Here is a 25,507-nt window from a genome sequence, read left to right on the forward strand (position 1 = left end):
TTAAACACTCCAGTGACAGTTCTTGACAGATTTAAATGTTTCTGGTACACAGGTGTAACATCATAAAATACAGGTAAAGTTTGACTTTGGCTACAAACCACCAATTTTATATATAGTTATGGCCCCTTTTCAACTTAAAATTTGTCAAACTCACAGTTGCCGGACAGTAACTCACAAATGGCTTGACAGATTTAGATAAATTTTGGTACACATGTGTAGTGTTATTTCTAGGGCTGAAAAAGGGCAGGATGCTACTAAAAAGGGGCAGGGGGCATCTGTACCGCGATTCGGAAAGAAGGGCATTTTCTAACATGTTGTTTGAAAGGGCTTTAGAACAATTACACCTGATTATGGTGTTGCTTCCCTTGCATTTGAGTAAAGATTTCAATCAAATACAATATTATACAGGTCATTTCTTTAATCAGTTGAATAATTTCATATCTTTTGCAAGATTAGCATTCATATAATATAATCTAGCAATTCTAACTGTGATGAAATTAGCTGTATCAATTTTGTCTTCAATATTTCAGTGAAAAGTATTCAGAATGTACTGCAAAACATCAACAGAATTATTTACATATAGTACACATAATAACAATCAAATATGTTATCATTTAACTTAACTGACTAACTTATTTGACTTGCAAATGTTTCTATTACTTTGTTTTGAAAAAGTACATGTATACAAACAGCGCTGTGATACTAAAGTGAAAACCTTAATTCAGCTAGTTCTTTAAAGTATTTAAATGTACTGCAAAACATCAAAAGAATAATTTACATATAGTACACATTATGATACAGATACAAACAAATATGTTATCATTTAACTTAACAATGTTTCTATTATCTCCCTTTAGTGACTTATTTTGAAAAATCATACAAAAACCACTGTGATACTGTGAAAACTACCAAATAATGTTGACAATATTGAGAGTAGTTTCTGGTAAAAACAGTCAATTGTCAAAACCCTTCAATTTAATAAAATTTAAAGATAGAGTGGTAAGCTAAATGTGCAAAGCTTAGAATATTCATACAAATTCACAAGCTCATAAAGTGAAAACAGTTAAATTGTCACACATTTTATCAGTATTCAAGGACAGACACAGTCATATCATGTAATTCAGCTAGTTTTCAGCAGTCTTTAACTTAAATATTAATTCTATGGGGCTTCTGCTTATGCCACAATCTGACTGTTCTTTCAATGTCAAGGTATTTGTCACCTTTGTGAACTAGCAACAGTTTGTTTGTTGTTTCAACCTTCAAACGATTCCTTATATCAGTCACTGTTCTATTCACATCTGAAAAAACCCGTTCAACTTCAGCAGTGCTGAGTGGAAGGACAGCTGCAGCTGCACATATTTTTTCAATGAAAGGGAAGATGTCACCAGCAGTGTTTTTCAAACTGCTAATTGTCTTTACTAAAGAGGAGGGACAGTCAATGTTACCATTATCAATGTCTCTGACCACATTTTTCAGCTGGTCCCACTCTAGAAGGCGCTGATCTATATCTAATCCAAAGTGATGGGCCAGTATTTCAATTTCATCATTACCAGCAAAGCATTCTGTGTTCTGCATAGTGAAGACAGCCATGCTGTCAATGATATCAATGTTCTCTAGACGCATTTCAATGTTATCAATGAGATTGTCAATGAATTTATGCTCAGCTTGTTTATCATGGTTCATTTGTTCTTCAGTCGGGGTGATGTTAAAGTCGGTCATAAGTTTCTCTGCCTTCTTCAAGCTGATTCCATCTGAAGTTTGAAGTTTTCTTAATGTACTGACGGCAGCATCCATTCGTGGTTTGATGACGGATAGGTCAACACTGTTCTTTTCAAATGTTAACGCTAACTGTGTGACAGGTCTGAGTGCATCACACAGGAAGTGAATAATATGCACAGTTTGGTAACACTTTAACTTCTTACTCAGTCCACTAGCAGATGGCCCAGAACCTATCCTTACACGATAATTTCCGGATTGTTCACAGTTTTCTAAATCCATCAGCACTGCTGGATATGTGTCCCTGAGCGAGGTTACTGCGTCAAGATGGGACAGCCATCTGGTGTGTGCCACTTGTTTGATGCATTTAGTGTCACTTTCATCTAGAATTTTCTGAAGTTTTTCCAGTGATCGTGTCCGGTTACCTGAAGATTTGTAGTACTTATACACACCAGATAGCACTTCGTCAGTGTCTCTAAATTCTTTGATGGATTCAAAGCTGTTCTTGGCTGCAAGCGCAAGTCTGTGATTGTGACAGTGTACAGTTATAAGGTCCGGTTTAATTTCCTTCAAATGGGTTGACACACCAGATTGTTTCCCGACCATTGTGTTGCATCCATCACTACCAAAGCCTACAAATGATTCAAACTTCAGATCTTCCTCAACAAGCACCTTGGTTTCACTGAAAATTGTCTCTGCCTTTCCATCATCAACCTGAACATCTTTAATAAAGTCCACATTCACATTACCTGTTTCAGAATCTACATATTTTACACAAAAGGCCAGATGTTTCCTGTTGGCAATGTCTGTTGCTTCATCTGTCATAACTGAGTATGCTGGACTAGATGTGACGCGCTTTCTTAATGTTTCCTCAATATCCTGTGACATAGCAGAAAGAAGTTCATCAGCGGTGGTCTGACTTGTATACTTCGCATTCTTGCTGTGAGACAGATTAGCAAGAACTGGGCTTTTTAGTTCCTCCACTGCAAACTTAATAAAGTCCTCATAAACTGTTGTGTATGGAATATTGTGTTTTACAAGAAAATGAACCACTTTTGTAGCACAAACTACGGCTTCAAATTCTTTTTCATTCAATGGAGTCCTATCACTGAAAGACTGTTCAATACTTAACTGACTCTCGGTCTCTAGTTTCACTGCTGACTGATGCTGGTCCGAGTTTTCATGTGTTGTAACTTTATCAAGCCTGAGACTGCGACAGCCTATTTGTGACCAAACCTCACTACCGTTGAGCCCCTTTGTTTTGTGTTTCTGGCACAGACGACAGTACATTACTTCATACGACCCATTGCTATCCGATTCGTGTTTGTTGTATAACCAAGGTCTGGTCAATGTCCATGCAGATTCAAAGCCAATCTTGTGTTTAGCTTTCAGCGTTTTCCGTTGTTTTGGTGTTGAAGTTGTTGATACTGGTGGCTGGCATTCTTCTTGACGCACAGGAGCTGGATCGAATACAGCCTCGGTAGCCTGAGTTGTCTCATCACTGAAATAATACAATTAAAACCCTGTAGTACCAAAAAAAAAAAAAAAAAAATTCCATAATAGATATCCTATGGACAACTTTAACTAAAATGATTTATCTTTAGATATTTACTTCAAATGTATAAAATCCTCATCAAATGTATCGAACTTTATTAGATTTGCTCATGAAGTTTGTATTATTTTTAACATAATGCATAGCACTGTCAATACACATAAAACTTATGTTTAGTACAAAAATAAACAATATGAAGTAATTGTGCATGTTTTTAAATATGAAATTTAGATTTAATATAGCCTACCTTTATAGAATAGAATGCATTTGAACGAATCTATTGAATGCATCTGCAAACAATAAAGTAATTTCCCTAAAAATGTTTGATCTGGTCGGTCAGTGCCTTTAATATTAAAGAATAATCTATTTATTTACCTTGCTCTAGCTCCGAAGAACGATGTCATACAATGATTATTTTTTTGCAATTTTAGCCCACTCTTTCTCTAACTGAACCAATTTTCTTTTTACAGAAGGCATGTTCACTTAAACTATGACACGGCAGTATTTTGATTCTAATCAATATTTAATTTTGCGTATTTATCACCGATCAAAGTCCTTTTATTTGTATTAATTTATACAATTAGTCGTAATCCCTTGATCCCAATTACAACTTTCAATTAAATCTCCGTACATCATTATAACGCTGACATAATTTAATCATTACACAACATGTGACCTGTAGTGTGTTCACCCTCCGTGACGTAATTATTGCCTATGTATACAACAGGCTGCTGAATCGATACGACACGCGCTTAGGTGATTATGCAAATTTGAGGCTAATGAGAAGTAACGGGGCGGAGCATAGGACCGATTTTAGGGCACTTTGACGTCAGTTGAAAAGGGCAGTAAAGGGGCGGAACATAGGACCGATTTTAGGGCAGCGTGGCGGCAGTTAAAAAGGGCGGGGCGGGGCGCCCTGCTGCGTCGCTCTAGAAATAACACTACATGTGTAACATCATAAAATACAGGTCATGTTCGATTTAAATTGCACCTTCTTGTGGCCATGTCTTTCTTATGGTTGCCATTCTTCTGTGATAAGACCGTATTGTGGGGGTATTCATCACTCCTGTGACAGTTCTAGTTAATTTTAAAGTAATATTTTTATGCCCCCGGGCATTTAGGGATTGATCTGTCTGTCTGTTTGTCCTTATGAACCAAATTGCTATAGATGACCTTGGACCTTGTATGACATTCACCTTCAAACTTAAAACCTTAAAAAACATATTTTGGTCCTACAGCCAGAAAAATGACCCAAGTTTAGTTTATACTTGCACTCATTAAACCTTGTGGCAAGACCTACGAATGGACCTAATATAAATGACCTTGACCTTCATATGACAATCACCTTCAAATGTAAAACCTAAAAAAAGACAGCATTTTTAGCTCACCTGTCACAAAGTGACAAGGTGAGCTTTTGTGATCACGCGGTGTCCGTCTTCCGTCCATAAACTTTTGCTTGTGACCACTCTATGTAAAATAATAGAAAAAACGACGTCATACTCAAAACTGGGTCATGTGGGAAGAGGTGAGCAATTCAGGACCATCATGGTCCTCTTGTTTGTTAATATACAGATTTTAGTGTTTCGCCTACAGCCCACATTAATGACCTGAGCTTGTTCATACAGTCAACAATCCTTGTGACAAGACCTACAAACTGACTTATATATAGATGACCTTGAACCTCATGACATTCAAACTTGAAACCTTTAAAAAAACAAATTTAGTTAATACTCGCACTCATTAAACCTTGTGGCAAAACTGACCAAGTATAGATGACATTGACCTTCCTTTGACCATTGTCTTCAAACTTAAAACCTCAAAAACAACATTTAACTCGATTGTACCATTTCGCCTACAGTCCACATTAATGACCCGATTTAGTTCATGCTCACACTCAAAAAATCCTTGTGGCAAGACCTAAAAACTGACATATATATATAAATGACCTTAATCCTCATAATTATGACATTCACATTCAAACTTTAAACGTTGATAAACAGTTTTTATGATCTTACAACCCACATAAATGACACAAGTTAGACGGGGGGAAAATGTGCCCAGTGGAAACCCTGTTAGTTCTTACGCGCACTCGTCAAACCTTTTGGCAAGACCTACAAACTGATTCATACATGGATGTCCTTAACCTTCATATGATCTTCACCGTAAGCTTAAAACCTCAGATAACAACATCTTTGGTCATGCATATTTGCATTTTGAAAACTCAGTTCCTTGTTAATGTAAATACCTGCTGTTAAGTATGCATTTTGCTAGCATTCATTCAGACTTAATTGAATTTAGGTAACTGGCAATATGATTTATTTTTTGTTTGCATCATTTTCTTTTTTGAAGTGTCTGCAGTGAACATAAGAATGTAGATATTCTTTGGTTTAGTAAACTTGCATCTGTATTTTTAATAAAACTACAGCTGTGACTTAAGGATTTTGTTGAAAAATTCCAGACTGGAAAGAAAAGACAGACTCCTGCAACTGATAGGATGTGATGAATGTAGGTGTGACTTATCAGAATAATGTTTCCAAGTAACATCTTTTACAAGTATTAACAAACTTTTCAGTATTTTTCTTTTGTAAGGATACAGTTGCTTAATGAACCTCAAGTTTTTCAAAGTAACACTGATTGTATTCTAGGCAAACGATTTCCACCGGGTGCCAGCAACAAGTTCCGTCACCATTCAGTAGATGATGATTACTACGCATACACATATGGACCCTATGGTTATTACAATGGATATGGTTACCATGACAAATACGGAATGCACTACAGCTCTCAGCCATCATTGCTGAGGTCAGGTGGTCAACGAGACAGCAAGTATCAACATCCTCATGCTAGATATGGAGCAGGACAGGTAACAAATACTGCTTTGTAGTGGGCACTTACCTGTAAACATGGATGAAAATAGACCCCATTGCCTATTACAGACCTGTCAATTTTTCCAGTTTTAAACTGCTGTCATTTCTGTATAATAGTTTGTAAAAACAAAGTTCATGACTGTATTTACTGTTAAATTATGAAAGGATTTTTTTCCCTTTATTCATTCTGTTCATGTTTGAGAAAATAAATACTTGCGAAAGAAATTGAAAGTGTCATTATTGTTTAGTTTCACAAGTTGGCTATATATTACAATTTATCTACAATGTTCACCAATTTCTGTTTCCAAAATAGCAGACTTGTGAAAATATGAGTTTACAATATATAAAAATGTAAAATAATGTGTAGAAAACCAAATTTGGAGAGAGAAGATATTAAGAAAGATTTCGACTGAATTAGCCTTGAGGATTGTTTGCCAGTTAGTAGCTTTATATACTGAAAAGAAACTATGCTTATTATTTCAGAGTATGAATGTAGGCTATCCACCATATTATGACTTCATACCACCATACGACTACTACGGAAATGAGCCTTACTACAACAACTACCCTCCTGGCCGAGGGGGTGCAAAACGGAATTATTACGAGAAAGACGGACGCAGCAACTCTAAAGAAGGAAAAGATAAAGATGAGAAGAAAGATAAGGAGACAGAGAAAGAGAAACCATTTAATGATGATTTTGTAAGTAGAATGCATTAAAAGAATTTAATAGGTGCTGTTACAGGTGTCTGCAGTTTTCTACTGAAGTTGACAGCAGAATGTTTATTCACTTTTACCCAAACACAAAGCTGTTTTATCCCCAAATAACATGGCCCTGCCTCTTTAAAGTTTTGTAAAATAATTCCTGAAATTTGTGTTTTGAAGAAGTGATTGTTTATCCCCCGCCACAAGTGGTGGGGGGTTATAAGAATGGTCTCCGTCCATCCTTCCGTCTTTTCGTAACAGTTTGTGTTCGCTCTGTATCTCCTAAATCCCTTGAAGGATTTTCGTGAAACTTTGGTCAAATGATAACCTCATCAAGAGGATGTGCAGAACACGTGATTCAGTCATGTCTGCTCAAGGTTAAGGTCACAACTTAAGGTCAAAGGTTTGAACTCTGTATCTCCTAAACCCCTTGAAGGATTTTCATGATACTTAGGTCAAATGATCACCTCATCAAGACGATGTGCAGAACTCATGAGTCAGCCATGTTGGCTTAAGGCCAAGGTCACAACTCGAGGTCGAACGTTTGAGCCTTCCATTTTGTGTCCGCTCTGTATCTCCTAAACCCCTTGAAGAATTTTCGAATTCATTGAAGTTGACATACATAGACTAAAATATAATTAACAACATCAGTGCTTCCACCCAGTACCTTCAACTCTTTCACTTTCCATAACAGTGGTGGGGGATATAGCTGTCTTTCAGACTGCCTTGTTATTTAACTTATTATACGCCCAAAGGGACGCATTATGTTATGACGCTGGTGTTCGTCTGTCCGTCCAGTAGCAATTTCATGTTGGCTCTGTAACTCTTGAACCCCTTGAAGGATTTCAAAGAAACTTGACACAAGTGTTTACCACACCGAGATGACATGCAGAGCGCATGTTTTGGATGTCTCGCTTCAAGGTCAAGGTCACACTTAGGAGTCAAAGTTCATATATAAATTTGCTTTGTGTTTATTGCTCTGCATTGCAGTGCTCTTATTAGCTCGACTATTCAAAGAATAGTCTAGCTATTCTACTCACCGTGGCGTCGGCGTCGGCGTCACACCTTGGTTAAGTTTTTGCATGCAAGTACATACAGCCATCAATTAAAGGCATATAGCTTTGAAACTTATTTTTTCTTTTTCTAGGTCAATTACCAACCTCTCTGGGTCAAGTCCCATAACTCTGACATGTATTTTGAGCAAATTATGCCCCCTTTTGGACTTAGAAAATTTTAGTTAAAGTTTTACATGCGAGTTACTATCGCCAAAACTAATGCAGGTATTGATTTGAAACTTCACATGTGTCTTCGGGGTTATAAAACTAGTTGATAGCAGCAGGTCCCATAACTCTGACTTTCATTTTGGCCAAATTATGCCCCCTTTTGGACTTAGAAAATTCTGGTTAAAGTTTTGCGTGCAAGTACATACAGCTATTTCTAAAAGGCATATAGATTTGAAACTTATTTTTCCTTTTTCTAGATCAATTACCAACCTCACTGGGTCAAGACCCATAACTCTGACATGTATTTTGAGCAAATTATGCCCCCTTTTAGACTTAGAAAATTTTGGTTAAAGTTTTACATGCAAGTTATTATCTCCAAAACTAATGCAGATATTGATTTGAAACTTCACATGTGTCTTCGGGGTTATAAAACTAGTTGATAGCAGCAAGTCCCATAACTCTGACCTTCATTTTGGCCAAATTATGCCCCCTTTTGGACTAACAGTGACTGGGAAAGAAATTTTGTCATGGGAAAATGGCTCTTCATGCACAATAAATTATGTGACATTTAAAAAATTTATGTGACATTCAGAAATTCTATGGGACAATTGCGACTTGTAAACTAGGAACTGGCATTGTAGTATGTACACATTTCAGATTAAAGAAGCTCTCAGTAAAAAAAACAAATATAGTAACTAAAACTGTAACAGCTTCACAACTTGTCAATAAAGAAAATTATTGAAAACTGACAAAAAATGAAAGTCTAGAATAAAATACGATGTTAAAACATGTTTTTAAACACTGGAAGCACTCTGAATCTGCACACTGAATACATTCCTTTGTGTAAGATTTGCACTATTGAATAGTTTCATCCTTTTGCATTCAATACAATTTAGCCATGTGACACAGGGCTCATCAGCACTTAAAACATATGAGACATTTTTCATTTTTATGTGACTATGGCTCATGTCTCATGGGTTTCCCAGTCACTGGACTAAGAAAATTCTGGTTAAAGTTTTGCGTGCAAGTACATACAGCTATTTCTAAAAGGCATATAGATTTGAAACTTATATTTTCTTTTCCTAGATCAATTACTAACCTCACTGGGTCAAGTTCCATAACTCTGACATGTTTTTTGAGCAAATTATGCCCCCTTTTAGACTTAGAAAATTTTGGTTAAAGTTTTACATGCAAGTTATTATCTCCAAAACTAATGCAGATATTGATTTGAAACTTCACATGTGTCTTCGGGGTTATAAAACTAGTTGATAGCAGCAAGTCCCATAACTCTGACCTTCATTTTGGGCAAATTATGCCCCCTTTTGGACTTAGTAAATTCTGGTTAAAGTTTTGCGTGCAAGTACATACAGCTATTACTAAAAGGCATATAGATTTGAAACTTATTTTTTCTTTTTCTAGATCAATTACTAACCTCACTGGATCAAGTTCCATAACTCTGGCATGTATTTTGGGCAAATTATGCCCCCTTTTAGACTTTGAAAATTCTGGTTTAAGTTTTACATGCGAGTTTCTATCTCCAAAACTAATGCAGATATTGAATTGAAACTTCACATGTGCCTTAGGGGTTATAAAACTAGTTGATATCAGCAAGTCCCATAACTGATATGCATTTTGGTCAAATTATTCCCCCTTTTGAACTTAAAACTCTTTTGATACTTAACCTTGTTATGTAATATTTTCCTGCCTCTGGGACAATATTTCGAATAGTCGAGCTTGGCTGTCTTACGGACAGCTCTTGTTTTTGTTTGGCAGATCCCTCTTTTTGTTCACTTACAATAAAAAAAAATTGAATTACTTCCCTTTTATGTTACTATCAATAGCTTATTTTGAAACTTTTTTATTATTGGCCGTAGGGGAAAACCGAGACCACTTTTCTGTGGTACAACATGGATGATACCTCCAATTTTTAGGTGTATTTTGACATACCTTTACCTGGTAAGGATTTTTTTGTGGACTTAGAGTTTTTTTGGAATTTCTTCCCTTTGTTGTTCCTGTCCTTTGGGCTTCACACTCCAAGTTCTTTAAAGTTTGCTTCCATCCTCTGATGTAACCCTTCGGACGTATAATGCCCTGCTTGGCGGAGCTCTTGTTCTTATATTAAAGACAAGCTTTCAGAAGACAGCATTGCTTCATGAATCAAAGCTTCAGTCACTACAGAAAAGTTAAAATAATGAAAACATAGACATTTATATGAAAGGGGCAACAATTTTAGTCGTAGAACTTCCACACATGATGGTTAATGAGATAACAGATTACACCAAAAATATTGCTAAGTTGAAAAAGGAACATTGTGTAAAAGCGAAAAAAGAGTTGTGGAACCTCTGCATTGCATGTCAGATCATCGCAGTGAACAAGCGTATGATGTTTCAATCCATTCCCATTAATGGATACTGAAATACCAGCTTACATATGAAACTTGACTGAAAATTGCTAAGGTAAAAAAGGACTGTAGCTTTATAAAACTGCAGAAAAGAGTTGTTGAAGCTGTGCATTGCATGTCAGATCATCAAAGTGAGTTTCAATCCATCCCACACAACTTGACCAGGAATGGGCGAATGCAATGACTTAACTATTCTTCAAATAGTTGAGCTAAAAGTGGATGTGTATTGTTAAAGCTTTAATGGTAGGTAAGACAATAATTGAGCCATGCCATCGGAAAACCAACATAGCGGCTTTGCAACCGCGCAGTCTGGTCTGGATCCATGCTGTTCGCTTTCAAAGCCTATTGCTATTAGAGAAACTGTAAGCGAACAGCATGGATCCTGACCAGACTGTGCAGATGCGCAGGCTGGTCTGGATCCATTCTGGTCGCAAAGCCACTATGTTGGTTTTCCCACGGCACGGCTCATATGATCATCCTATAGTATTAATAGTTTAATTAGTGGGTGAGACAAATGTCATTCCATTTCAATGTGGAGACAATGTTTTCATTGTACGGAAATCTAAAATGTGGTTGGTCAGCTTATCAGAAGCTTTATCTGCATGCATAATAAAAATACAACAGTTCTTGAAAGATGCCAGATAATATGAAAGTGCTCTTCAGTTTACAGACACTCCTGAAGTATTAAAGTTACCTTCATAAAGTTTGTGGTAAATCCTTAAATCTTCTTGAAAATACTTTCCAGTAATATGACTGAAGTATAGTAAAGATCACAAAAAAAAATTTTTTAGAACCTTACTTATTCTTCTGCAGCCTATTATAGGTGAAGAAAAAGCATCATCAAACAGGCGCAGACAGTGAATGGAACTGATTGGGTAATTCTCTAATGATGTTGTGAAATCCTTTATGAAAATTGTCGAATTCTATACATACATTAGTGTTATCACATATTTGTTAGATATTTCTAGCTGTCTGATTTTTGAAAAAATCTGAAGTAATGTGCGTTGGTTAAAATTTTGTTAGGTCCACCTTTTCTCAAAACTGTAAAGCCTACAGCTTTGAACTTTGCACATTGGTTATCATCATTGTGACTATGTAGCCAAGAACCTATAACAAAAATCATTTTCAAAATTATGCCTTTTGTACTTAGAAAATCTGAAACTAAACTTTTCCTTAATATTTCTGCACTTGCCACATGATGGCAACCACAGTGGAAGTCTGATTTATAATTGCAACCTTAATTAATACATTGTTGCTTGAATTGTATGATAAAACTATTCAATTCTGTATTCAGCATCCAATGAAATCTGTAGGTGCTTCCTTTCAGAAATAGTGTTCAGAGGGACTGGTGTCTTTTTCACACAAAAACTTGAAATAAAGGTTTTGTGATTCTCAGGGACATTTGGAAAGTATTCAAAATTAACAAAATGTCACAGATGTTCTCTTGATGAAATGTATTGTCTTCTTAGTTTAAGTACAGTTAATTATTCTGGATAAATTATTTGCATTTCACATAATCCACAAGGGGTAATGTAAATCCAGGGATAGTCTAAAGATACTGTCATCTAAATGTAGAGATCCAATTCTATAAATCTTGTCCCAATAGGTAAGTTATTAATATTCAGTCCATGTTGTCAATTTTAGCATGATTTTCGGGAAAATAAAGAATGCATGGCCGCGTGCATCGCCGTTGGTTAATTTTTTAGTTCAATCTGAGTTTTGAAAAATACTAGATGAGTATTGTCATCACATTGATCGTAGTCAGCGTTGCTGGTTAAGTTATGTTCTGGTCAGCTTTTCGTTAAACTAAACAAAAGCTATGCTTTAAACTTGCAACTACTTGTTCACCATCATGCTGACTCTGTACAGCAAGAAAAACCATCTGCTTTTCAAGAAATGGCCCTTTTGACTTAGAAAATCATGATTCTGGTAGTTTGTGTTGGTAAACTTTCTCCTAAAATATCAGCTATTGCTTTGAAAACTTACAACACTTGTTCAATCAAAAGCTGACTCTGTACAGCAAGAAACATAACTCCAGCCTGCTTTTTGCAAGAATTATGGCCCCTTTTGGACTTAGAAAATATCAGATTTCTTGGTTGTTTTGCATTTCTCCTTAACTGTCAAAGCTATTGTTTTAAAACTTGGAGCAGTTATTCCCTATTAAAAGCTGACACTGCACAGCAAGTACCGTAACTCTTTTTTGCAAGAATTATGGTTCCTTTAGACTTAGAAAAGTCATGGTTATGACAATATTTCTGTTATACAGGGACAAAAAAATCAGATGAGCTTCTGCACCTGCAAGGCGGTGCTCTTGTTATAAAGTCAGATATCTCTGTTACTATCGAAGCTATTGACTTGAAACTTTAAATTGTTATTTACAATTAAAGTCTGCACCAGGTGAAACAATTCCCATAACTCTGATTGAATTTTGACAGAGTTATGCCCCTTTTTAACTAAGTATTTTTAGCTCACCTGAGTGCTCAAGGTGAGCTTTTGTGATCTGTCTGTCGTCCATCCGTCTTCAACAGTCTTGACTGTTAACACTCTAGAGGTCACAATTTTTGCCCAATCTTAATGAAACTTGGTCAGAATGTTACCCTCAATAAAATCTTGGACAATTCGATATTGGGTCATCTGGGGTAAAATACTAGGTCACCAGGTCAAATCAAAGGAAACGCTTGTTAACACTCTAGAGGTCACAATTTTGACCTAAATTTAATGAAACTTGGTCAGAATGTTACCCTCAATAAAATCTTGGACGAATTCGATATTGGGTCATCTGGGGTCAAAAACTAAGTCACCAGGTCAGATCAAAGGAAAAGCTTGTTAACACTCTAGAGGTCACAATTTTGACCCAATCTTAATGAAACTTAGAATGTTACCCTCAATAAAATCTTGGACAAGTTTGATATTGGGTCATCTGGGGTCAAAAACTAGGTCACCAGGTCGAATCAAAGGAAATGCTTGTTAACACTGTAGAGGCCACATTTGTGACTGTATCTTCCTGAAACTTGGTCAGAATATTAATCTTGGCGATCTTTAGGTCCAGTTTTAATCTCGGTCATGTAGGGTCAAAAATTAGGTCACCAGGTCAAATCAAAGGAAAAGTTAGTTAACACTAGAAGCCACATTTATGGCTGTATCTTAATGAAACTTGGTCAGAATGTTAATCTTGATGATCTATATGCCAAGTTCAAATCTGGTTCAGGTGGGATCAAAAATTAGGTCATCAGGTCAAATCAGAGGAAAAGCTAGTTAACACCCTAGAGCCACATTTTTGGCAATATCTCTATGAAACTTGGTCAGAATGTTAATCTTGATGATCTTTAGGTTAAGATCAAATCTGGGTCAAGTGGGGTCAAAAACTAGGTCACCAGGTCAAAAAATCTAAGGAAAATCTTGTTTACACTCTAGAGACTACATTTATGACTGAATCTTCATGAATCTTGGTCAGAAAGTTAACCTTGGTGATCTTTAGGTCAAGTTAGAATCTGGGTCATGTGGTATCAAAAACTAGGTCACCAGGTCAAATCAAATGAAAAGCTAGTTGGTACTCTAGAGACCATATTTATGACTGTATCTTATTGAAACTTGGTCAGAATATTAATCTTTAGATCTTTAGGTCAAGTTCCAATCTGGGTCAGGTGGGGTCAAAAACTAGGTCGCCAGGTCAGATCAAAGGAAAAGCTTGTTAACACTCTGGAGATACAATTTTGGCCCAATCTTAATGAAACTTGGTCAGAATTTTACCCTCAATAAAATCTTGGAAGAGTTTGATATTGGGTCATCTGAGATCAAAAACTAGGTCACCAGGTCAAATCAAGGGAAAAGCTTGTTAGCACTGTAGAGGCCACATTCATGGCAATATCTTTTTTGAAAATTAATCAGAATGTTTGTATTGATGACTTCTAGGTCAAGTTAGAATTTGGATCATGTGGGATCAAAAACTAGGTCACCAGGTCAAAAAATCAAAGTAAAAACTAGTTAACACTCTAGAGGTCACATTTATAACTGTATCTTCATGAATCTTGGTCAAAATGTTAACCTTGATTATCTTTAAGTCAAGTTTGAATCTGGGTTATGTGGGGTCAAAACTAGGTCACCAGTTCAAATCAAAGGAAAAGCTAGTTAACTCTCTAGAGGCCACATTGATTTTATGACCGTATCTTAATGAAACTTGGTCAGAATGTTAATCTTTAACGATCTAAAGGTCACCAGGTCAAAAAATCAAAGGAAAAACTAGTTAACACTCCAGAGGTCACATTTATGACTGTATCTTCATGAATCTTGGTCAAAATGTTAACCTTGATTATCTTTAAGTCAAGTTTAAATCTGGGTCAAGTGGGGTCAAAAACTAGGTCACCAGTTCAAATCAAAGGTAAAGCTTGTTAACAATCTAGAGGCCACATTTATGATTGTATCTTCATGAAACTTGTTCAGAATGTTAATCTTTATGATCTTAAGGTCAAGGTCGAATCAGGGCCATGTGTGGTCAAAACCTAGGTCACTATGTCAAATCAATGGAAAAGCTAGTTAACACTCTAAGAGGCCACATTTATGACCATATCTTAATGCAACTTGGTCAGAATGTTAATCTTGATGATCTGATCTTTAGGTCAATAGCTCTGGTGAGCGATACAGTGCCTTTAGGGCCTTCTTGTTTGGATAAAGTTTTTGATAAAGTCAAGTCTCTGTTAATATCAAAGCTTTTGACTTGAAACTTAAAATAGCTATTTACTATCAAAGTCTACACCAGGAGAATCCCCATAAGTCTGTTTGAATTTTGATAGAGTTATGCCCCTTTTTAACTTAGAATTTTTTGGTTAAAGTTTTATTTAATGTCCAAAAATACTGCTACTTTCAAGCTATTGGCTTGAAACTTAAAATAGTTATTTACTGACAAAGGCTACACCAGAAGAAACAATCCCCATAACTCTGATTATATATTTAATTGAGATAAGCCACTTTTACAAAGCTCTAATTCAGAGTCAAGCACTGAGAAAAACCGAGCGTGCTGTCTTAGGGACAGTTCTTGTTGTTAGGGTTGTGAGTAACACTTAATTGTTGGATTTTTTATACGTCAAGAGCGGGGGGTATTATGTGAACACCCATGGCAGGCGGTGTTCAAAAGCAAGTCCGCTCTCTTATTAGAACAGTTTTCAACCGATCTTCACCAAACTTGCTGACAATATTTTTGGGTATAATTTCTCGGCCAAGTTTGATAACCACCCATATCGCCCTAGGCACTCTTGGATTATGCCTTGAATTACTAAAAACCTGCGAATTTAGCCTTGTCCGCTCTCGAAGTCAGATAGTTTTCATCCGATCTTCACCAAACTTGGTGACAATGTTTTTAGGCATAATTCTCGGCCAAGTTCGATAACCACCCAAATCGCCCCAGGCACTCTTGGATTATGGCCCTTGAATTTATGTAACTGAATATTTAGACGGGTGTATTTTGTGACAGTCTGGCACTCTTGTTTAAAGACCTGCTCTAGTCCTACGTTTTAACCTTAAATTGTCACTGAAAAAGCATGAAAATCCTGACTATGAACAGTGACGCCTGTTAAAATAGAGTCAATTTTATATCAAATTTTATATAAAATACCTGTGGTTTTGCATGCTAAAGTGTGACACGTTGCCGTTAACTGTTACCTATTGTAATCATGGAATGCATACAGACAATAGAATTTGAATAGCCATGGAGCAGGGCTTTAATGTTTACGGCCAGTCTTTTGAGTACATAAATAGTTTTCAAAAAGTAAAAGGAAAGGTTATCATCTGTGACTTGCGTATTCATACAGCTTAGCACAAAAACTTACCATAACAACACCATGTATCAAATGCAAGACTTGGACCCCTAGCTCATAGGTCAAGGTAACAGAGGTCAAAGTCAAAAATATAATGTCATATTTATGCTCCCCAAAGGGGGAGCATATAGTTGCCGCTCACAGAAACTTCACATAATCATAGAGGCCATTGAGACAAAGTGCAGTGTCAAAGAAACAAATGCATTACCTAGTTTTTGATTTTCTCCCTTTATTATACAAAATAAGGCTTGTCCGGAGCATTACTTGGAAAATTATTAATGGCATTTCATTGAAACTTAACAAAATGATAGAGGTCATTGACTGGAAGTGCAGTGTCAAATAATCATAACACTACTTTACCAAGTTTTTTAACCAGCTGAGTTATTAGATTGGGGTAGATGTTGGTCGGGCGGGCGGGCGGGCGGCGGCGTCAAACTGGTGTTTCCGGTCAATAACTTTTGTTTTGGTAAAGATATTTGAATAAAACTTGGTATGTATGTAGCTTATATCAAGACAAAGGCTGGGATTAATTTTGGGGTTTCTGGGGTCAAGGTCACTGTTACTTAAAATAGAAAAAGGGTTTCCGGTCAATAACTTAACTTAGGAATGAGCTATCATGATGAAACTTAGTTTATAGAAAACTTATATAAAGTTGTAGCTTGGGATTGATTTTGGGGTTTCTGGGATCAAGATCAAGGTCATTGTTACTAAAAATAGGGTTAGGGTTAGGTTAGGGTTAGGGTTAGCATATCTTCTACATGCATGGAGGGATTTTGATGAATGTTGGCACAATTGTTCACTATCATGAGACGGAGTGTCATGCGCAAGAACCAGGTCCCTAGGTCCAAGGTCAAGGTCACACATAGAGGTCAAAGGATACAAGAATGAAAACTTTGTCCGGAGCATATCTTCTTCATGCATAGAGGGATTTTGATGTAACTTGGCACAATTATACACCATCATGAGACGAAGTGTCTTGCGCAGTTCCCTTCTTTAGAATTACTTCCCTTTGTTGTTACTATAAATAGCTTATATTGTAACTTTTTCATTACTAGACGTAGGGAAAAATCGAGACCACTTTTCTGTAGTACAACATGCATGTTACATCCAATTTTTAGGTGTATTTTGACCAATCTCTACCTGGTAAGGATTTCTGTGTGGACTTACAATTTTTTTTTTTTTTTTTTTTAAGATAAACTTCCCTTAGTTGTTACTATAAATAACTTATATTGTAACTTTTTTATAATTGACTGTAGGGAAAAACCAAGACCACTTTTCTGTGGTACAACATAGTTGTTACTTTCTAATTTTAGGTGTATTTTAAGGTATCTCTACCTGGTAAGGAGTTTTTTTGTGGACTTAGAAAAACAAAAGAATTACAATGATTACTAAACAACCACAAAATTAAAATTACATCTGCAAATACAGGTGCTAGAGTAAAGAAATTTGCTTTGATGGGCGTATATTGTGACATTCTCGCACTCTTGTTTATCTTATGAAAAGTGTTGAAAACCTGGTTTCATGGCATTGCCGCGTTTCTTGTTAAATTATCTCCCTTTATTTTACAAATAAGGCTTGTCCGGAGCATTACAGCACATGCATCGGGGAGCATCATTCATTTTACCGATTCCTTGTTCTTGTATGTTCTGTAAGTTTTATACGCATAGAAGGATAAAATAAAAAAATTAAAGATGAAATATTTAAGGTCATTTTTATGAGTTTCCCTTGTCTGTCCAAATTTGTGTTATACATTTCTAAAAGTATTTGGACCCAGAGTCATTTAACCTCACAGGATTGCAGGATTGTCATTCAGCATGTGAAGTTGTGCACCTGCTGTTTTAATTAGGATTTCACACAACCAAACCAGAGTTATGGTTCTTGCCTTCACAGTTTAGCCATTGCCTTCAAAAATATGCTTTAAATGGTCCTAAAAGTTTGTGTTGCATTTATCGCAGTAGGTATTTGACCTAGGATTATGAAACATAGGAATATTATTCAGCATGTGAAGTTGGCACCTGGGGTGATATTACTCTGCAGGACCAGAGTTGTGGCCTTTTACTTAGTCGAAAATATGCAAGAAAAGCCTATAAATTTGTATCACATTTCTCAAAAGTATTTGGCTTGAAGCCATGAAAGTTTACAGGAATGTTGTTCAGCAATTGAAATTGTGCACCTGTAGTTTTTTATTCGGAATTATTACTCCCTTCCACACACACCTCAAAAGAATTTTTTTACTCCAGATTTTATGCACCGCAAAATGTTTTGGGGGCACTTAGGTTTGCCCTTGTTCATTTGTATGTCCGTTTGTCTGTCCAAATTTTTATTGTGCATATCTCAAATAGTATTTGAACTAGAGTTATAAAACATCACAGGTTTGTCATTCAGCATGAGAAGTTGTGCTTCTGGTGTTTTAATTGTGATTTCACACAGCGAGACAGAGTTATGGCCCTTGATTTAGTCAAAATATGCATAAAATTACAGGAGTAGGGGCTCCAGTGTCATAATGGACACATCAAGTTTTTATCCTGTGTTTCTTAGTGATGTGTTGCAGTATCCATACTCATCTCCCCTCAGTGTTCCCCTGATAAGTTTTCTTAATCTTGAATTGCCGGTCAACAAGTAACACATGACCATACAGTGGCAATAAGTGGCAGTCGAACTTCTGTAGTGAAAGGGCTTCACTCATACAACACATACTAATGTGTCCTAACATCAGATGGTGCTGGCATCCATGTCATACGAACACATTTCTAGTTTAGACATTTTAAAACAGCTGGATATGACTTGATGATCCATTTATTGTTTTATGGTGATTTTTGTTCGCAGTCAGTCTGAACCAGATTCCTAGTAGTGTATTATACTTCAGGGATATAAATTAACACTCAGACCCTATTAGCCAACTGGGCTCCTTACAGGCAAATTCTAGGGGCCCAGCCTAAAAATTTGGGGCCCAGCTATTATTAGCGGAAAAATATACTAACAGCGGTTTAGATCGACATACTTAATAATAAGTCTTGTAATTTGCTTCCTGCCAAAATACATCAATTTCTTAAATATAATTACAGAACACTCATCAAACTCACACTGTAAAGGAAAGTTGTAATCAACCAGTGCATGACATGTTCTAAATATAGGACACAGCCTCTCAAACACAGATGCACTTAAAGTTTGAATGATTTTTGCAGCACTAGATGATTTGGGTTGTTTATGGGCATTTTGATAGAGGATGAACGCTTATGGACATCTGAATTCTAGTATTTTCTTACATTGTCGAGTTACAGGACTCGCAATTACGAAATTATTACTTGTACAAAATGTACAAACCATGTTGCGGTCGGTGTTCTATGCAGCCGCGGTCTGTTAACAGCCCATTTTTCATTAAAAGTCCTCATTGGCCTTTAGGTCTTTAAATAATCCTGATAATATTTCCTTTTGTCGCCGCGACCGGCCGTTCTAAGCTCTTTAACAACCTTCAATAAACCTCTACTTTCTAGTGCTGTATTTCTATGGGCGCAGCCATTGTTAGTGACGGAGTAAATGATCCGCGTATTCCGATTGGTCATAGTATATATTGGTAATTTTGATTGGTCGATTTAAGTGACGTAGTGCATATTAAGAAGACAGTCTCAGAAAAACCCAGAATATTGACATTAATAGGAGAATCCAAAGCCATTCGCCATCTGAGCGACTATTTTGGAAAACTGACTCGACCAGCTTCAAATCTGGTCGCACTGGGCGACTGGGCGAGTGTTAATTTATATCCCTGTACTTAAACAAATTATTGACGTTGAGTTTTACTGTACATAATCTTACCCATATAAATCAATAAGAGTTTGGCTTGGGTCTAACCAAACTATAGGTAAGCTTACACAGTCCATCTCTTTTAAACTAGTGTTGTAGTGTGTATTTATTATTTTGACTGTTAGCTTTCTTGCATGTTAATGTTCCAGTATTGGAAGCATTTAGTTGCTACATTGAATTGTTTCATGTCTAACTTTTAACTCTTGATTCCAATTTCATACATATAGATAACGTCAAAAAAAGTTTCAGTTTGAAGTGCCAGTAGGTAGGAATTAGGGGTGGGTGTTTTGGAGTAACACATAATACAATGAAGTTACTTTGAAATAGTTAAATTGAAATCTTTAGAGGAAATTGAAGTAAGTAAGAAATAATGGAGCAAAATGTTGATTGTTTTTCATAGCTTGTACAAAACTGTCTGAAATTGCTCTCTATTATCAAACAGTTAGGTCAGTTTTCTGGTCTGTTCCTGGTTTGTGGTGATAAAGCTGTGAAAAAATCACCTTAGATCCTAACGTTAATGCACTGTTTTAATATGGATTCATTTGTAAGAAGATTCTCATACACAGATCATTCATGTATATCATCGAAAAATTAGATAGAAAAAACAACAGTGCAGTGAAATGATAGGTGCATGTTCTTAGTATGGAAATATTACGAGTAGTTCCCCTGTATGACAGAAATATTAAGTCTGTGATATGCTCATAATAGTGTAAAAATAAGTTTTCACAACCTAATGACATTGGTATGAGTTGACATGTATGTATGTGTTTCTAGGACGTATTTTTACCAAAGATATACGAATGCTGTTGTTTGATGTATTTAGCTGTTCTTATTTTAATTAAATATACATCCATTAATGCATGATTTGTTCATTTAAAGACCAATATCCCTAGACGACCGGCCCGAATGAATGGCAGCTACCCAAGAGAAACGGGCACATACCCAGGTCTCAAAGCAAACACACCCACAAGTAGTTCTAGCAATACAGGAGGCTCAAAAGAGGTATACATATAAAGATTTAATATATATTATCATCTCAGTGAAGTATGGCTTCTGCTTACAGCAAATGCATGCCATCTGGTCAATTAAACATTTATTCTTGACAACTTCAGCCGAGTTTGCTCAATATTATATCTGGGATTCTGTTCCAGTCTTTGTTAATAAAGAGGTCAAATGTTTGAATTGAGGCTGTCAAACCTCACAAGTCTGTCATCTTTTCCTAATTAGCTCACTAGAAACAAGAGTTCAGAAAGTCTTTGGACGCTTTTGTTTGTAACCCTGTAGACTTTAGGATGTGGAATGTTAATACTGTAATGACCTTGTGTCAGCCACTTGAGATTTCATTTTTGTAGATTGCTTGCTTCTAGTCACTTCTAGTGTATTTTGTTTTGCAGGTTTTCATTTTGTAGTATGAAGAAATATTTAACACCATGTATGCTTGTTATATCTGCCTGGATGTTTTTAATATAATGTCATTTGATACATCCAATTGAAATGGATGTATAATATTATTGCAATCTCTTTGTCAGAAGTTCCCCCCCACGCAAACACACAAAGTTGGGAGGCACTTTTGAGTTGCCCTTGTCAACCCGTCCTTCCAAATTTGTGTTGTGCTTATCTCAAAATGTATTTGACCCAGAGTCATCAAACCTCACACGATTTTATTCAGTATGTGAAGTTGTGTATAAATTTGGATCTTACACTACAAGACCAGAGTAATGTCCCTTGAATTTTTCAAGAATCTGCAAAAAAAGTTAGTGTCCATAAGACACTTCTTGTCACTGTACATGGTTTCATGACTAGATGAAATATTTTTTAAGATATATGCAACTCAAATTTTGAAGCACTTTGTGTGTATTTCTTGCTAAGTTAAGGGCCACAACTCTGGTCTAGATGAGTGAAAGCACCAGGCACACAACTTCACATGCTGTATATCAAGAGCTGTCTGTAAGACAGCCAATGCTCAACTGTTCAAATTAGTGTCCCAGAAGCAGGAATATTACCCAAATTATAAAAATATCTATAGAGTTTCAGTCCAGTATCTGCATTAGTCTTGGAGACAGTAACTTGCGTGTAAAACTTCGACCAGAAGTTTTCAAGTTCAAATGGGGAAGTAATTTTGCAAAGACATGACAGAACTATGGGACTTGATGCAATAACCTAGTTTTATAAAGCCAAAGATACATATGAAGTTTCAATTTAACATTTGCACTAGTTTTTCAGATAGTAACTTGCATGCAAAACTTTAACCAGGATTTTCCAAGTCCAGAAGGGAGCATAATTTGCTGAAATACATGTCAGAGTTATGGGACTTGATCCAGTGAGGTTGGTTTCTGACCTAGAAAAAGAAAAAATAAGTTTCAAAGCTATATGCCTTTAAGTAATAGCTATATGTACTTGCATGCAAAACTTAACCAGGATTTTCTGTGTCCAAAAGGGGGCATAATTTTCAATGCAGTCTGGAACCCTACTTCCTAATCTGGCCTTCTTCAACCTCATTTTGCATGCATTGGCTTCATTGATAGTTATATACGATATGCATGTTATCTCAAGCCAAAAACATTGAACATAACAGCTTAGTGTTCTTATTATGACAGCTTTTTCTCCAATATGAAAACTTGTGTGTGTACAGACACAGAAAACTGATTGTTCTTATAGAATATCGACATATAAGAATATTTTGACTGATAGATATCTGTTTGTGTGCATAATTATATGTAATCTGTTTATTGCTTGCTATCGAGGCTGGTGTTATTAAAATTAATAGGATAATATTGTGAGAATGATACTGTTTACATTGTTGTTTTAACTAAAAGCATTATTAGTGGTACTGCAGACTGGGTTCCCATAATTTAAACTCTGTCATTGTCATGAAAGGGCAGCATTCATGGATAGATGTATACACAAGAGTTTCAGACTTGATATTGCTATATTTCAGGGTGCTCAGCCTTCTACACCTCCAATGGACATCCTAAACACCAGATTTGTTACTCAACCAAAAACACTGTCTGATAAGAAAAGCCATTTCCTGAAAGCCTTACGACAAGAAGATGAGAAGGTAAGTTTAAATTTCAAGCATGGCATCTGTTTTCAGAGTGATGAGGTTACTGACCAAGAATTACTTGCCACATAATAATGCAGGTTCAAAGCTTGTTCCTTCAAGTAAGGAAATTTTCATCCAGCCTTTGTCTTGAATTAATGTTGGAAAGCTGTTTAAAAACCTATCTTGTATTGATTGGATCTTGTATTGATGGGACTTAAAAAAAAAAAGATGGTTTGATCATTATTTAACTGATTGTTGTAATATACATATTAAGATCTATACAGTGTTTTAATAAAAAAAAATGGAAGTTCATTTTTAGCTCATTTGATTTTTTGAAAGAAAAAAATGAGTTACTGTCATCACTTGATTGGCGTCGGCGTTGCCTGATTAAGTTTTGTGTTTAGATCAGCTTTTCTCCTAAACTATCAAAGCTATTGCTTTAAAACTTGCAACACTTGTTCACCATCAACAGCTGACTCTGTACAGCAGGAAACATAACTCCATCCTGCTTTTTGCAAGAATTATGGCCCCTTTTGAACTTAGAAAATCAGATTTCTTGGTTAAGTTTCGTGTCTAGGTCAGCTTTACTGTCATCACTTGATTGGCGTCGGCGTTGCCTGATTAAGTTTTGTGTTTAGATCAGCTTTTCTCCTAAACTATCAAAGCTTATTGCTTTAAAACTTGCAACTCATGTTTACCACCAAAAGCTGACTCTGTACAGCAAGAAACATAACTCCAGCCTGCTTTTTGCAAGAAATATGGACCCTTTAGGACTTAGAAAATATCAGATTTCTTTGTTAAATTTTGCGTTTAAGTCAACTTTTCTCCTTAAAGGTCAAAGCTATTGCTTTAAAACTTGGAGCAGTTATTGGCCATTAAAAGCTGACTCTGCACAGCAAGTAACGTAACTCTACATTACTTTTTGCAAGAATTATGGCCCCTTTTGGACTTAGAAAAGCATGGGTGGGACAATATTTATATTATACAGAGACCAAAAAATCAGATGAGCATCTGCACCCACAAGGCAGTGCTCTTGTCTCATTGTTAATATAGAGTTAACTTTCACTATTGATTTAGGTGAGGATGTTGTCAGTTGTTTGTGGAGAACAGGTTAATACAGGTTAGGTTTACGGACTCCCATAATATTACAATATTTATTGAGGAATAAACCCAACAATACAAACTTACACATTTTTAGAATGGAAAGTGCCAAGGCTTTTCTGTGTAGTCGGCTATAATGGTCAATGTTAATGATTCGAAAAATGTTCTTACTTATTGATCAAAATTTAAATAAGCTTTATATTTTGTTTGAAGCTGCGACGGTCTGGAGAGTCGGAAGATCTCGTGAATGGAGTAGGCAGTCTAGGTTTACATGAAGATGACAGTCATCTATCCAGCTCGCTTGAAGCAGAACAAAGGTATCTACCATTCTAGAAACTGTTCCATCATTAACATCGGGTCATTGTTAAATCTTCTCATAATTTATGTATATCAGTCATGTCATTGACAGTATGACATCTGTAAAGTAGACCTGGAATTCATTTTAAGATCCATTTAACTGACCTAGTTTCTGATAAATTTTTCTTCAGTCACACAAATTTAGTCCTTGTATGGAAGGTACCAACCTGTACCTAAGAGAATGCAGCGAGGAGCAACTGGGAAATTCCACCTTCCATTAAAGTTTAAAAATGGCCGTATGATCGAAAACGTTATTGTGACTTCAAACAAAAAATATAATCCAACTTTTAAAGGTCTTTGAAGAAGAAAATTTACAAACAGTTCAGTTTGACTGGCACATATAGATCAGGTTCATCTGGTCTGGGTAGTTACAGTTCAGTATTATAACAACATCTTATTGCTGCATATTAAGGTAGTTCTGCTCGTTTGATAAACCGAAGTGATGGTGTAACATCATTTATCCGGAAAATGTAGATTAAAGCAAGGATTCGGGGTACGGAAATGAAAATCATTTTATGAATTAATGGCAACATGTGAGTAAATTTATTACAATGGCACTATTACAATATTTCTAAAGTCAAAATATGATATTAAAACATGACACAAAAATGTGTTTGACCATAAGTCCTTGGTCAAGTTCGATAACTAGCCAAATTAGCCCAGGCACTTCGGAATTATGGCCCTTGAACATAATTACCAACACTACCGATACAGCATTGTAGACCGGTTACTCCAACATGTGAATACCAGTAGGCCACAAACAGTATACAATAAAGACAGACTTACTATTCAGATGATTAGGCAGTTATGGAAGACATGTGCTTTTCTCAAAAGCACCTCTAGTTTACAACTGAGAAGTTTCATCAAAATCTACATTGTAGAAAAATTTCTATTCGCGAAAATGTTATGAAAGTTATGATTTTACCATAGACTC

At 36.1% G+C, this 25,507-nt stretch overlaps 1 protein-coding gene across 1 annotated transcript in view; it reads left to right on the forward strand.

Moving 5' to 3' along the window:
* The window catches only part of LOC123525210 (vasculin-like), a 55,210-nt gene that overhangs the window by 21,984 nt on the left and 7,719 nt on the right, over positions 1 to 25,507 (forward strand). Inside the window, exons 4-8 of the mRNA XM_053539640.1 lie at positions 5,914 to 6,131; positions 6,619 to 6,845; positions 20,942 to 21,074; positions 23,011 to 23,130; positions 24,430 to 24,533. Coding sequence (XP_053395615.1) covers positions 5,914 to 6,131; positions 6,619 to 6,845; positions 20,942 to 21,074; positions 23,011 to 23,130; positions 24,430 to 24,533 — 802 coding nt within the window. The remainder of the gene's footprint in view (positions 1 to 5,913; positions 6,132 to 6,618; positions 6,846 to 20,941; positions 21,075 to 23,010; positions 23,131 to 24,429; positions 24,534 to 25,507) is intronic.

The sequence above is a fragment of the Mercenaria mercenaria genome, chromosome 3 (genome assembly GCF_021730395.1).
Source record: "Mercenaria mercenaria strain notata chromosome 3, MADL_Memer_1, whole genome shotgun sequence".
Classification (NCBI taxonomy): Eukaryota; Metazoa; Mollusca; class Bivalvia; order Venerida; family Veneridae; genus Mercenaria; species Mercenaria mercenaria.